This window comes from Apus apus, chromosome 7 (genome assembly GCF_020740795.1).
Source record: "Apus apus isolate bApuApu2 chromosome 7, bApuApu2.pri.cur, whole genome shotgun sequence".
Lineage (NCBI taxonomy): Eukaryota > Metazoa > Chordata > Aves > Apodiformes > Apodidae > Apus > Apus apus.
The window spans coordinates 4,768,518-4,783,693 of record NC_067288.1 but is presented as its reverse complement, the minus strand read 5'-3'; the positions used below and the strand labels follow the sequence as shown (position 1 = coordinate 4,783,693).

At 50.5% G+C, this 15,176-nt stretch overlaps 1 protein-coding gene across 1 annotated transcript; it reads right to left on the bottom strand.

Moving 5' to 3' along the window:
* Positions 1–9,735: 9,735 nt before the first annotated feature.
* ZNF648 (zinc finger protein 648) lies at positions 9,736–12,767 on the bottom strand. Its single transcript, XM_051624715.1, has 2 exons — positions 11,986–12,767; positions 9,736–11,725 (listed from the first exon to the last, which is right to left on the bottom strand). The coding sequence occupies exon 2, from the start codon at positions 11,683–11,685 to the stop codon at positions 10,471–10,473; it is 1,215 nt and encodes a 404-aa protein (XP_051480675.1). The 5' UTR covers positions 11,686–11,725; positions 11,986–12,767; the 3' UTR covers positions 9,736–10,470.
* Between the last annotated feature and the right edge of the window lie 2,409 nt (positions 12,768–15,176).

The window sequence follows — 15,176 nt, the reverse complement described above, 5'->3', positions numbered from 1 at the left end:
ATTAAACGGATTTTGAAAACTTCAAAGCACCTACATATTGTTTCTACAGCTTAAGATAAAAGATGCCATCAAAGGGAGGAGAAGAGCTGGAATTATCTCCAGAAGTTCAACCTTCAGAGAAGGAATTGGGTTTCCAGCTATACAGAATTGAAATTACCCACCCGAGACAGGAGATTTTCAGAAGCAGGGCTGGGTTTATAGGTCACCAACACAGACTTAGGCTGACAAATTGCCCCCATCTCTGTGAGGGACAAGGTCATGGTAACACGTTGTTGGAAGTCACCACAGGCAAAAGCCAAAGGAGTCATGTGGATCCCCCTTCCCAGTTGCTTACATAATGGTGGGGACTATCCCAAAAGCCTGACTGAAAGTCAACAAGAGGCATCATCACACAGTTGGAGCTCTGGAGGGGTCTAGATGGCTTCTGACATGACCTCACAAACACAGCAGGGCTTCAGAAGGAAGCAGCAGCTCCTCAGAAGACTTGTGCTTGTCTGAGAGCAAAATCACCTTCCCTTCTCATCAGGTTCTGAAATTTGCTGTGCCATTAATTCCTACATTTTCCACCCAGCTGGCCTCAGACACTGCCCCAGTCTCCCCAGTTGCTGACACCTGGACATGCCACAGTCTCCCCAGTGAAGCTGTGACACAGACCCCCAGAAGCTGGCCTTGGACATCCCCAAAAAGAAGGGATATCAAAAGAGCTCAGGAGAGCTGCTCCAGCTACATTGACCACAGGGTTGGGGTCTCCTGAAACAGCCCCAGAATGTCCCCTCCTCTGGGGCTGTAATTTGAGTTCCTATCTGCCTTTATGCCTCTGGTGGCTCCTGCAACAGGCCTCAGAGCTGCTTGGACAGGATATTATTTGGGCTCCACCACTGCTCCCCTGTGGGTGTGCAATGCAGCATTTATCCCATAACCTGGCATTCCTGACCAGGGAAAATACTGGGAAGATCTCAGATCAGCCCAGGGACCGCAAGAAAAAAGGGAGGACTTTATAAAGAAAAACAAATTTTAAAAAAAATGCACTTACCTGTGTGCTGTAGATTTTGTGACATCTTTGTCTTCTTAAATCACCTTTTTCTCACCCAGGTCACGTGGCTTTGTACTTTCTTAAAATATGGCATCTCATAAGGCTTTTTCTTGGCTGAATCTTCAGCACACATAAAAATCAGCCCAGGAGAACATGCTACACACAGACCTGAGCAGGGAGGACAATTTGTTGTATTATTCCCTGACAAAATTTATCCCCCATTTCAGGAGTCTGAAGTGCAGGGTGATATTCATCAGAATCCTCTTTTTCTTCTACAGTGTTTCTATTCTTCAGGCTGGTCACAGCAGTGTGCCTGCCCTGGGGTAGTTGTGCATGGGGAGGGACCACCCCAGACACCCCAAAACACTCGGGGTGGCTGAAGGAGGACTAGCAATGCCAGGGTCACCATAGGATTGTGCCAGCCTAGCACCACTTTTGGCAACCTGTGGTAGAGAGAAAGCCCCAGCCTCAACCCCTGCTCTTTTTGTAGCATCCAAACAGGCTTCAGCTGGCCCCAGTGATGCTGCTGCTCTTGCTCTAATGAGCTGAACCTGCTTCCAACCTCCACAGATCTCTGCCCTTGACTTTCTCCTGCCCTCTGGTTGTTAAACCATCCCCCAGCTTGTGCTCAGTGACAGCTTCCCCACAGGTTCAAGTCCTGCCACTCTTCACCAGAGACGCTGCCAAGACCCAGCAAGTGCTTTTCACTGCCACAGTGTGGTTTGCTCCAGTGCAACAGGAGGCTACATGGGAAGGAGTGTGGGAATAAAGCTCTTGGGAGGAGGATTTCAGACTGCCAGGAGCAGGGCTGCTAAAGGATGGAGAATGCTGTTTGGGAATCCAGTTCATTTATATCCCACTCCTGCAGTAAATATTGGTTCCAGCCCCTAGGAGAACAGCCCTGCTGAAGCAGCCTGCCCATGGGTGCTTACCTATGACCTGTGCCATCACTCAGCAGTGACCTTAGGGTCCAGTTGGCCCCAGCTCCATAGAGAAATGCCTCTGGTTTCCCACAGGCCCCACAAGTTTAATTCCTTCCTGGATCTAGAGCCATCTCCTAGACACAGGTTCTCACTTCCTGCATGCAGGAGAGGAAAAGCAGAGGAGATGAGCACCCAGGGAACATCAGGAAATGGGATGGTGATGGCTTTGTCACTCATCCACCTGGTGAGTGGTACCGTGCTCTGGAACATCCCCAAGATGCTCCAAGCACAGGCCAGGGGAAGCCACCCCTTCCCACGTGCTCCCCCAGAACCTGAAAGCAGCATCATATTCCCTTATTAGCCCATGCAACGCCCTGCTCAGCAATGCAGGACTCAAGGCTGCTCTGGAGTGGTTTTGTTGAAATATTACCTCTTGCCAGGACTTTTTGGGGGTTTTCCTCATTGCCAGGCCCATCTGGTCTTTGTGGCTGCCTTTGGGATCCGAGGGAATGCTCTGTTAGGATCCCACACACAGGATGAAAGAAAATCAGCTGCAAAAGCCATGGCAGCAGGGGCCTGGGGGGCAGCTGTCTGTCTCATGATGCAAGGTGGGGAGATGGGCTTGAACCAGTCTCATCTTCTCCCTCCCCCCCAACTTCTCCCATCCCTACTCTGCAATTTGCTGCCCTTGGCTGGGCTGATGGGAGAGGCTGCTCTCTCTCCAGACACGGGCAGCAGAGCCTGCCTGCTCCCACCAATCCCAAATAAAACTACCACGGGCAGAGTTCTTGATGCTGGGATTGCAGACAAAACGAGTCCGCTCAAAACAAGGGGGAAAAGCTTGTCTCTGGTGCCAGAGAGGAGACAGAGAGAGCTCAGCAGTGTGTGAGACAAGCAGCAAGAGAAGTGGGGAGGACACATCCCCGCAGGAAAGCTCCCACACCCGGGATAGACAGAAACACACACCCTGGACTTGTGGGGAGGGAGAAGCTGCTTGCACGGTGGCCAAGGAACAACCAGATGGCGACAAACGCATCTTGAAGACGAAGGGCTTGAAGGGCTGCCCACCCGTGCTCACCCACCGAGGGAAGGCTGTGCCAGCCGGAGCTGGGGACAGGCAGGGCTGCAGGTGATGGGAAGCAACACGGGGTGATGGGAAGCACGCTCTGGGAGCCCAGAGAGGGCAGAGGCAAAAGGCCACTGGGCTCAGTCCTCTTCTGCAATGAGACCTCCAATCACCCCGGGCATCCCTTTGCAGACTGAGGGTGGATTATGTGAAAGCTGCTTTGGGGAAACAGGTTTGCCCTCTGAGGTACATGCAGGTGGCTGTCCTGTAGGTGCTCTCCCACCTCCCTGCAGCAGTGGGCTGAAGCAGGCTGGACCAGCCGTACACCACTATCCATAGCTTTCCCCTTGGGAAGCAAGGAATTCGATACAGCATTTCCCAGTGCTCCCCAGCGTGTTCTCTGGCAGCAACAGGCTTGCCCAGGCTCAGCCAACTGCCTTCAAACTGCCTAGCAGCCCCTGAACAAGAGGGCTGAGGGGATACTAGTACATTAGCATCCAAAGAGGAATTCACAGCCCCTCTTGTCAGTAGGAATGGGGGCTTCTCCCTTTCTCTGCTGGGGTTTGCAACCTGTTTTGCCTTCCTGAAGAAGTGGTTGCTCCCATGCCCTCCTCTCGACACATCCCCAGCCTTGCAGCAGCACTAGGAGCAGCTGGATGCTTCAGACTCCCCACGCAGCATGAGCTCCTCGGGCCATTTTACACATGCCTCCAAGAGCAGGGCTGAGACCTCTGACCCGCCTGCAAACCTGCAAAGAGCACTGGTGAAAATCAAACTGTCACGGGCCAAACCTCCCCTCCTCAGCACTGCCTGTCCCACCACCACCAAACCCACTGGTTGCTGGCTGCATCTGGCCCCTGGTCAGGGTCTGATTTTAATTCTCTTGCAATGCTCTGCCTAAAAGAGGGGAAAAGAAACGTGGCTGCACTGCTGCTTCCATGCCAAGGGGCAGGAGGCAGCTTGGCTTGCCCATGGCTGCTGCCAGCAGCACGCAGGACATCTGCTCCACTGAGCCAACCTAGTGGACTGTCAGGCAGCTTTCCCACCCCCACCATCCCAGCTCCAAGATGTCATCCTCGGTTTTTTCACCCTCTTGCTATTTTTATTTCCCTGGCAATGCTCTGTGTAGCCAGGTGACCTTTCTGAAGACCATCTTTTTTCCTACACTGCATGACTCTGCACGAGCATGGAGCTCTTCTCTCTGCTGTGCCCTCCACGAATGGAAGCAGCAGCTCCTGCTTGCCTGGCTCTGTAACATGGGAGCTCCTTCACCATCAAGACAACAGCTACTGGATCTGAAACCTGGCAGAGCATCAGGGCCTCTCTAATGAATAACATCTGCATTTTGTTTCCTGGTGGTTCTGTATTTTAAAAAGCGGGAAAACAGTTAATCAAGTGCAGAAAATAAAAATCTGTTCTTTCAAATCAACACTGTAGCCACTAGAAGGAAAAAAGGGCATTGGATCTAAGCATAAATCCATGTAAGCAAAGACAAAAGCAGGTATGCTAAGAAACAGCTGGCTGGTTGCTTTTTGCTCCTCGTGCCTGTCGTCCCCTCCAGCTCCAGAATCCAGATTCCCTACAGGAACAGCCCCAGGGGTGGAGGAGAATTAGAGGCATCCATGCCTGACACAGAGCAGGAGCACAGCCAGCCCAAAGTGCTTTGGAAGTACCCCTGTGGCAGCCTGGAGGAAGGGAAGGGGTCCATTGTGCACTGCCTGGAGACGAGGAGGGTGACAGCAACGCTGCTATGGAGGAAGAGAAGGGGAGCAACCACAGTGGTTTAGGAAATGACCCAAGGGAGGACGTGCCTGGGAACCCACTGTGCCAGGGAGGCGAGGTCTTCTACAAAACCTTCCTCCTCATCAACACTAAAGGCGTGGCCAGGAAGCTGAGGCTGATGGTGAAGCCTTCATCCTCCTGCCTCTTCAAGCACCAGACGCTGCACACAGGTGAGTGGGATGGTGAGAACCCCAGCACTCCCCAGGGTTAAGCAAATACACACCAGGTTTAAACTCCACATGGAAATGGGCAAGGAAAACCAAGCCCGAGCCCTCCTGTGCTGCCGATGAGATGAGCACTGCAAACCACAGCTCTTCCACGTGGAGTACACCAGGTACAGTAATTGCAGGGAAAATATTTGCACCCTCACCCTCCTCTTCCCAAAGCACAAGTGCACCGAGTGTTTCTACAGCAATGAGCTACTTTCTGAGACCAAGAACAGGGACTAGACAGTTGGCAATAATGGCTTTTCTCAGGTACCTGATAGCTGAGGCAATTAAAAGAAAATTAAACTGACATTCCTCACTTGCAGTATAAGAGATGTGCAGTGGTGAAATAATTAAGAGTTACTGCTGGGAACATCCTGTTTTCACCCGTCTGTTGTGAAGAACAAAAGGGCAAGAAGCATTTTTTGCTTCTTTTCTTTCTTTCTGTCTTGATAATTAATTGTTAGCTGTCCCTAAATGCTAGAACCCAAGGGTTTTCCAAAAAACAACAACAGATTTGGTGGTCAGTACCTGGTTTACCCAGCCTCACCTGGTGACAACATTTTGCCAGCCAGATCTTCTGCTTAATTTATTCAAAGGGCTCAGAGCTTCATTTTCTGGTTCATAGCACTTGCCTGAAAGGTCCTTCCAGCAACTGCCTGGGAAAGGCTCCATGATGAAGCCTCATCCTTTGCTGTCTTTGACTGTCCAGCATAATTTGCTTCCACATGTGTTACACTGGTGTACCAGCTGCATCTGAGCCTCTCAAGCAGGGAAAGTGGTTCTCTGGAGGGGAGCCCACCTTGGAGCATCCTCATGCACATAGTGCTCACCAGCTCCTCCCAAGATCTCTGCTGGCCACCCCTGGAAAGGGACTTCTCAGCAGTTTGTCGCAACTCCATGAATGCAGTGCTTGGGAAGGAAGGTTCACCCTTCACTTGAGTGTCCCATGGGACTAGAGGAGAGCATGGAAGACAAGGAATGGCCAGGGGACACAGCAGATGTGCCCTGCTGACCTCATCATTGCAGCAAGTGCCCTGGCATGGGTAAGAAAACAAAAAGCTCCTTCCACCTTTCTCATTAGCTAAGAGAAAAGAGTGATATTTAATAACAGCCTGCTCACCAGATGCCAGTCTGGTCAGGATCCGAGTCCCAGAGGGCTCTTGACGTGAACCTCATGCTCCTTGACACAACCCCAAGTCATCCTTGCCCTCATCATTACCTCCAGCAGCCATGCCTGGCTGACACTTCAGCCCATCACCCAAGGGCAGCCCTGACTCTGGCCCTCCCTTCCACCCCTCCTGCTATACCAGCCCAACGCCAGGTTCATTCACAGGAGACAACACCAGCATGGCCAAGATTCTGATGTTTCCCCAGGTGGAATATCCCTGGATTTTAGCCTCTCTCACACAGAGGGAGGCTGAGTAAACCCTAGTGTTTAGCACCCACCTTGTGGAAGGGAGCAGAGGGCTTTCTGCATCATTTTAGGAGGAGCATCCCCTTCCACCACAAGGTGAGCAGGTGAGGGATGAAGCCCAGGACTGTAGCGGGTGTGTGCCACTCCTTGTACCCAGGAAACACAGCCCCTCTGGGAAGGAATCCCCTCCCAAAGCACACTGCACCAGGTGAAAAGCATCCCCAGTCTGCCGGATTTGGTGCCAGTACTCAAGGCAGTGGGCTTGAAGTGTCCAGTTTCCCACAGTACTCCAACACAGCCACGTTCTCTGGCAAGGTCAGCTTTCATCCAGCAGATATAACTGTACCAGCAGAAACACTTCCACTGAGAGTATGGACTCTTTTTAATGCAAAAGTCATTTTTTTTCTTTCAGGCTCTTGGGGCAAACCATTTTGCACAGCCAGCAGACTTTTACAAAGGACTTAATTTTCTTCTAAGCAAGTAAGGTATAAATATGAAATGTAGCTAACAGCTGCTCCCAGAGCTTCTGAAATGCAAGTATTCAGACATCCATGCAAGCAAGTTTTCCAAGAGGTCACACAAGGAAGGTCAGTTAGATCCCACTATAGTCTTGGGGTTTGGAAGACTGAATGGCTGTACTGTACCTTCTCCCAGTTCCCTGTCCCAAACAATGAAAACAAGTCATCCATCACATACCACTTAACCAAGCAAAAGCCTTCAGACCAAATTCTTCCACAACTGCTGACGCTTCAGATTTCAGTAACTCCCCTTTCTAAATTGCTGTCAGTCCACCAGGCCATCCAGAAGAAGCCCCTGAGGTCACTAAACCAGCCCTGCCAACCACACCAGCAGGATTTCTAGCAGAAACAATGGTCAAAGTATTGAGGAAAAAGAAAATGAGCACAACCTCTGTCAAAGCAGGACAACAGAGGCTGGGCAAGAAGCAAAACATGCTGACTCTTCTGAAGTAAAACTTAGCACACTCAACAAAGAACATCCTTGCCTCAAGGAAGATGTTTCTTTCTCAGACATGCCGGGGAGTTAACAGGGAACTGCTGTTAAATGGCAAGCAGGTGGGGAGGTTCCCTTCCTGTGACCTGTGCATGGCCCTGAGCCCAGGGCATCACTTGGGCACAGGGTTGGAGATCTGAGCTGGGCTGCCAATCCCAATGGTGTGAGTCCCCTGCACAGGACAGCATCAACAAGAACAGGTCCTTCCATGGCCTTTGCAGATGCAAATGAGCTAACAGATAAACTGGCCACTCTGAACAAAGAAAAATTACTTCTGCTGAAACCACACACTTCAAAATCTCTCCAATGAAACAATGCTGTAGAGCAGGTGTATTTGCTCACTCTGTTTCAGCTAGATATCACGACTGGCTATGTCTGCTGTAGGCTACCAGCAACTCAGGTTGATATTGTGAGAGTGTCAGGGCTTGGGAGAGATTTCCAAACCTTTATATTAAAAATGTAAAAAGCAGAAGTGACGATCTCTGGGTTAAATTAAGCTCCAAGGGTTTTCCTGTAGCTTGCACAGGAGTGAGCCCAAGTTTCTTTGAAGGGGGTTCAACACACTTCTCTGAGAAACCATCACACATTTTAATTACTCCTTTCACACATCCAAGCACTTCATATGCAAGTCAGCCTTCCAGGAAAGTATATTTTTAATAACCTTTTAGTTAAGCCTAGTAGTTTTAATTTCATCAACCATTTACTCCTCCCATTAAACAGACCTTTCTTCAAAACACTTTCACCATTATGCTCCTACAGGTACAAATTCCAGGAACTACTAACACCAAAAAGCAGAGTAACTAGAGGTTCCCAATTACTGCAACTGTCTAAGCAGAACAGTCACACAACATAAAGGTGCACGTAGTGGTGCAGTTTAATTGGATATTAAGACCCTCTATAGCAAGAGCACAATATATACCCAGGGGAGAAGCAAGATGCTGAAAAGGGGAGACAGTAGCTGACAACTTCAAAATGGGTTTAGAAGGTGAAGATGGAAGCTTAATGCATGATAGCTTCTGGAATGGCTTTGTCACCTTGCTATCTGCCCTCTCTTCAGGTCATTTCAGATGGTGTTGAAGAGCACAGTCCCCACAGAACAGCACTGGCGACCTCTCTCTGCAGATCATTTACACACAGTCTCCTTTCAGACAGGGTTTTTTCCATGCAAAGATCTTTCCTCTTACAGAGGCTAAGAAGCCCTCGGGTAAGACTGACCCTCTGCTAAGGGGCCCATCAAAAGCCCTTCAGAAACCTAAAACTGTACTGGAACTACCTGCAGAGGGGGGCTTGGAGAAGTCTCACTCACAGCAGTAGTGCAGGGTCCAGAGCCATCCCAGCAGAGACAACATAACACATCCCTAAGAAGTGGGCTGCTGATCAATTCCTTAATCTGGAGACTTCTTTGAGGAATGAAAATAAAATGACCCGTTAGTGAGGCCGGGAGAATTCATCTCCCAATCCCAACCCAGCTGAAGTGTTGCCTGAAGAGCAGTGGTTCAGCTTGAGCTGATCCCAGGCCCTCACATCAAACTCTACCATACCCACAACTGGAAAACAGCTGTTGCCATCACCCACAAACAGCATCACATTGATCCCAAGCTGTGAGATGTGAAGCTTGGGCTTCATAACTGTACAGAAATCCAAGGGAACACAACAGGCATCTCTTACTCTGTGAAATAAGCAAAAAAAAACCATAAGGAGGCTCAATCCATGCTTTACATGAAATAGCCTGGTAGGAAATGCAAAAGTACATTACCCTGAAGCTCTACTTTCCCTCTGCTGCCCAACTTCCCACTGAAAAGGCAGAATGCATCAGAAAAATTAAGGAGATGATGGCAGCTGGCAGGGGAAAGGAAGCAAAGCTTTGTGACACGGAAAGGAAATTAGGGCTGCAACTTCAGGACAAGCTGGATGCTTCTACCACAGCAGATGAAGTGTCATGATTCAGTTTCAGAGTTTAAAAACCCCACTGAAGCAGCACACACCTCTTTGGAAGTTTGGTAGCACTTGCCTGCATCTGCACTTTTTAAAGAAATACTTCTTCATGAACCATTTGAATGCAAATCACAGCGAAGAGTCCAGCAGACACTCTGGGTGGGCCTCAGACATGTCACAGAAAACAGTCTTGATATGAGAAGTTTCCTTACGTGTGAAAATGTTTAGATGAAGAAGACTCCTCTGCAGTGAGTAGCAAAGGGGGCTTCAATGTGGTGTTTTTCCTGCTCTTTGAATTTCATGTTCTCAAACACTGGGTACTGTAATAGTCAGCTGGACAGATTTAGAGAGCACAGCTCCATCAGACACAAATGCATTCAGATCCCTTATCCCAACAACATGCCCTGTCATAGTGAAAATAAAACTCTCTTTCCATTCTTAACAGATATTCAACTCAACACACAACAGGACTGATACTCCCTTCGATAGAAACATTCATGAAACTGTTGAGTTTATTAAGGAACCGTTTTGTGGTTTGGGGTGGTTTGTTTTTTTTTTAAATAACCAACTTGGTACTTCCCCTCCCGATTAAAAAAACCAAACGTTAACAGAAAGAAAAACCGGGCAAAATGCAAGGACAGAAGGGAGAGGGACACAAGCAAAGACCTGCAAGAACAGATATCCAAACCCAGCGCCAAAGAGCCACCACACTCCAGAAGGTGACCAGGCCAATTCATGCAGTGACCAAGACTGCAGAGAGGTCTCACAACTCGTGCACCCTCAAGCTCAAGCTGATGCATCCTCAGTTCAGCGACCTGAAGCAACGGTGAGCGATTTCAAGTCTTCCAAAGTCTCACATTTTGTTCCTCAGTGGTAATCAGGTTATTTTTGTCCTACGAGGCCAGTTTAAAGCGAGCGAGTGCAACCTCTACCAGTACAAGTGCCCGAGATCCCCACGACTTATTGCTCCCTATCAGCTCCTGCTGGGAAACAGGCCCAGAGAATACGCAGCAAAGTGCTTTCTCCAGCCCAGCTCTGCAGGCCTCCTGCAGGTAAGAAGCAAGTGAGGAGACCACGACCGCAAGGGAGCTCAGGAATTAAGATCTGCCCAGCTCGTGCGTGCGCTCGTGGCGCCGCAGGGTGCCCGACTCCGCGAAGGAGTGACCGCAGTGTTTGCAGGAGTAGGGCTTCTCTCCGGTGTGGATGCGGTGATGGCGCTGGAGCGACGCCAGCCGGGTGAAGGTCCCGCCGCACTCCTCGCAATAGAAAGGCCGCTCCCCAGAGTGAGTCTGCTGGTGCCTTCTCAGCCTGAGCAGCTGGACGAAGGCCAGGCCACACTCCTCACACTTGTAGGGCTTGCCTCGCCGGTGGACCACCTTGTGTTTGGAAAGCAGGTTGGGCTTCTCGAAGCTTTTGCCGCAGGTGGGACAGGCGTGAGGCTTGCAGTCATCCTCCTCAGGCTTCTGGTCTTCCACGCAAGGCTGGTCAGGGTGCTCCACAGGGCGCTGGGCACGGCGCACTACCGACCACGGGTTCCTGGCCACCCCGTTCCCCAGGATCACCATGGAGCGCTCGATCTTGTGCACGTTGCGCAGGTGCCTCCAGACATCGGCCGTGCGGATGAAACCCTTGTCACACTCGGGACACTTGTGTGGCCTGTCACTAGAATGGATGAGCTTGTGCATTCGCAGATTCGCCGCCCGGAAGAACTCTTTGGAGCAGGTGGGACACCGGTACGAGTTCTCCACCAGGTGCGTTCGCTCGTGTTTCTGCAGCTCGCTCACCTCCTGGAAGGAGGAACCACACTTCTTGCACTGATGTGGCAAAGGCTCCCTAGAGATGGGCTCCAGGTCCTCATCAAACACATGAACGGTGTTTTCGTTACCATCACGTAGTCTTCTCCGTGGCTTCCTGGAGCCCTCAGAGGAACAGTGCTCTAAACCTTCACCTTCACACTGCAGGTGGAAGTTGGTACTGGACGGGACAGCTGCACTCTCACCTCGGTTCTTTGTCTCACAGGTTTCTTTGTCTTCACGCTGCAACCCTGCAGGAAGCTCCTGCTTACCCGAAGGTCCAGCAGAGTTACAAGGAGGATTGCACCTCTGCGAGTAATTCATGGCTACCTCCTGGAGGCTGGATGTGTGGCCCACCTGCTGAGGGGTCTTTCTGCAATAATTGGAATGCTCCTCACCTGTGTCGCAAATGTTATTCTCAGAGTCCCAGGCCACACTGACATCTGTCCTCTGAGGTGGACGCTGCATCCATCTGCAGCTCACTGATGATGTGCATACCAACAGCTTCAGGTCTTTCATGGTGAGTCCATCTCATTCTCAGCTCTCTTCCCAGTTCTCCCTAGAAAATAAAACACCTGCTTCATCAGTGATTTTTCTGATATTAACATAAAGTTTTCCCAGTGAAGATTTTTTTTCTGATTAAGAGAGTGGGACGAATATTAGTTATGCAGTAGGAGAACCAGAATCATCTACTATCACACATGTAGAATTGATCATACAAAATATAGATAGACAACATTTAAGGGAGTTCAATCCTCTGTCATAATCCAGCCTTCACTACAAATATAAACTGAGAAATAATTTCCAGTTTAAATTCACCTAAAGATGAGAAGTCTTCAGAAATCTGGGGTGCAAACACTTCAGGCAAAGTCCTACACCATAGCTGCCCCCACCACAGGTCTTCTTCCTAGGATTCACGCTTGACCCTTGTATTTACCTTGCTGATTTTGAAGTAGGAGCACCAGTCACAAGGTGTTGTCCTTCAGGAGCTACTTAAGAGAATGCAACGAGACCCAGAAACCGTGTCAAACAGCCAAACCCAGAATTAACGTATGGAAGTGGGGTCTGGAGAGCCCGGGAGCACCTTTGGCCTCCCACCCTGACCAGCATTATTGTAACTGTCTTGAGGCTATTTACAATCCCCTGAGCCACTGCCAGCTAGTACCATGCAAAGGAGAAATATACAAGGAAAGGCACGAAAGAGCTGCCCGGAAAGCTTCCTAATCACCCTTCAAAGCACTGCTAGTAATCCTGCAGAGCTGGCCCACTGAAACAGCTGCAAATTCTCTGGGTTAAACTCCCTCTGCAGACCACCCTTGCCTGCAGAAAATACGAGCAATGGTAGTGGGTCAGAAATATCCCTCCAAGTAACAAACTTCCTCACGAAGAAGGTGCTTTCATTCAAGCCACGCCAAAGAAGGGGTTGACGAGAGGTTTTCTAGATTGTTCCCAGCAGCCTCTGTGGACAAGAAGCTTTCACTCACCTGCTTTAAACCTGCAGTCACACAGAATGGCATTTCTCCCATCTTGCTGGGTACCTTGGCTGCTCCTCCAACCTCCACCTCCTCCTTCACACCCCCTTAACTTCTCTCTTAAAAGACTTCACCAAGTGCAAGGACACAGACGCGTAAAGCCACACGTAGGTGAAGAAGCACACGTTTCTGCATTTCCCTCTGCACGTGAAGCTTGTGTGCTGAGTTCCAGCAAGTTTAAGTAGTTATAAAGGCACTATAGCAACGTGCATTAAGTGAAAGGTCTTATTCAGATCTCTAGACAGGCTGGCTTCAGTGGAGACACAAGCTGTGCTTTCTTCTGCGGCGATCCAGAAAACAAGCCTCGATTAGTCTTCATTAGTCACTGCCTGGGACAGAATGGTTCAAGCCCCCCCCCCCCCCCCCCAGCTTCCACCATTCCCATCCATTTCACCATTAATACACAGGCAGGGGAGATACCCCTCACACCTCCTGCCAGGGGCTGAGCCCCTGCAGCACCACCCCGGCAAGAAACAAACACAAACACCCCCAAACAAACAAAGAAACCCCACAAACAACAACAAAAAAATAATCCAAACCCCCCCCCCCCACACACACAATACAAAACGACAAACAAGCAAACAAAACAAAAAGAACCAGAGAAAAGGAAAAAAAAAACAACAACAACAAACCAACAAACCGAACAAAAAATTAAAACCCGACACAAACCCAAAAAAACAACCCGAACTTTTCAGGGCGCTTCTTGGCTTTAGGAAAACTCCCCGAGGCGGGACCGTCCGGATTTCCACAGGGCGGGAATCTTTAAATCACGACGGGAGGCTGCATAATGACAGTAATCATTAACAATCAGCTCATTTTAAAAATCATAATAATTAAAAAAATACTAATAAACACACCCCACACACCCCCCCCCCCCCCCCCCCCGCGCCACACACACATACATACCTACATAGAAAACCCTGACGTTCTCCATCCCGGAACCCCCAGCCTTTCCCCACGGCCCCTCCGCAGGACCCCGCCATCCCCCCGCCCTACCTGCGGCTCCCCCGGCCGCGCAGCCCCCGCGCAGCCCCCGCGCAGCCCCCGCGCAGCTCCCGGTGGCGGCGGCGGCGCAATCGCAGCGAGGCGGGACCCGCGCAGCCCCTCCGCGCTGGCCGGGATGCTCCCCCCTTTCCCACCCACCCTCCCCACCCCCCCGGAGCCAAGGGAACACATCCCTGGGGATGAGGACCTTCCCAGCGCTGACCTGGACCCCCCCAACCCCCCGCGTCTTCTCCGGGGATTCACGGTTGTGGTTTGGTTTGGGTTTGTGTGGTTTTTTTCCTTCTTCCTCCCCCCTGGCAATGAGTCTTCCCGCAGAAGTTTGGTGGGAGGCTGAGGGGAGACCTACTGTGCACAGCGCTGGTGCCCTCAGCACGAGAAAGATACAGACCTGTTGGGGAGGGTCCAGAGAAGGGCCACCAAGAGGATCAAAGTCCTGGAGCAGCTCTGCTCCTGAAAGCAAGCCTGAAAGAATTGGGGCTGTTCAGCCTGGAGAAGAGAAGGCTCCAAGGAGACCTTAGAGCACCTTCCAGTGCTTGAAAGGGGCTCCAGGAAAGCTGGGGAGGGGCTTTGCATCAGAGAAGACAGTGATAGGACAAGGGGTGATGGCTTTAAACTGAGAGAGGGGAGATTGAGGTGAGATATTAGGAGGAAATTCTTCACTCTCAGGGTGGTGAGGAACTGGAATGGGCTGCCCAAGGAAGCTGTTGATGCCCCATCCCTGGAGGTTTTTAAGAGCAGGTTGGACAAGGTTTTGTGCAACCTGATCTAGTGACTGGGTTCCCTGCTTATGGTAGGGGGGTTGGAACTTGATGATCTTTAAGATCCCTTCCAACCTTAATGATTCTATGATCTTCTTGCTCTCTACAGCTACCTGACAGGAGGGTGTAGCCAGGTGGGGATTGGTCTCTTCTCCCTAATAACAAGCGACAGAGCCAGAGGAAATGGCCTCAAGTTGTGCCAGGGGAGGTTTAGATTGGGTATTGGGAAGAGTTTCTTCACCCAAAGGGTTGTCTGGCCCTGAAACAGGTTGCCCAGGACACTGTTGGAGCCACCATCCCTGGAGAGATTTATAAGCCATGGTGCTGGGGGACATGACGTAGTGGTGGACTTGGCAGTGCTGGGTTAATGGCTGGACTTGGTGATCCTAAGAGTCTTTCCCAACCCAAACGATTTCAAGCTCTGCTCTGTTGGAAGAAACAGACTCCCCCTCTTAAGGACAGCTCTGTCCACATCACCAGCTGCAGTGGCTCACTTCCACCACGAATGAGTATTCCTTCACCCCAAGTGCCCAGAACAGCACTCGGTATCTTCAGCAAAATCCCACCAGGGCCTTCCACAGCAGCATGAATTCCCAGAGGAAGCCCTCTCTCCAACACGTCCTAGGATCCTGTTTGCCTTTTTCATAGCCACGGGACACTCCCACCCACAGGCATCCTCAGCCTCCTTCCCTCCATCTCTTAGTGCTGGTAACTC

Bases quoted from the DNA above. Each gene is read 5' to 3' on its own strand.
- ZNF648 (XM_051624715.1), bottom strand. From the start codon at position 11,685: ATGAAAGACCTGAAGCTGTTGGTATGCACATCATCAGTGAGCTGCAGA.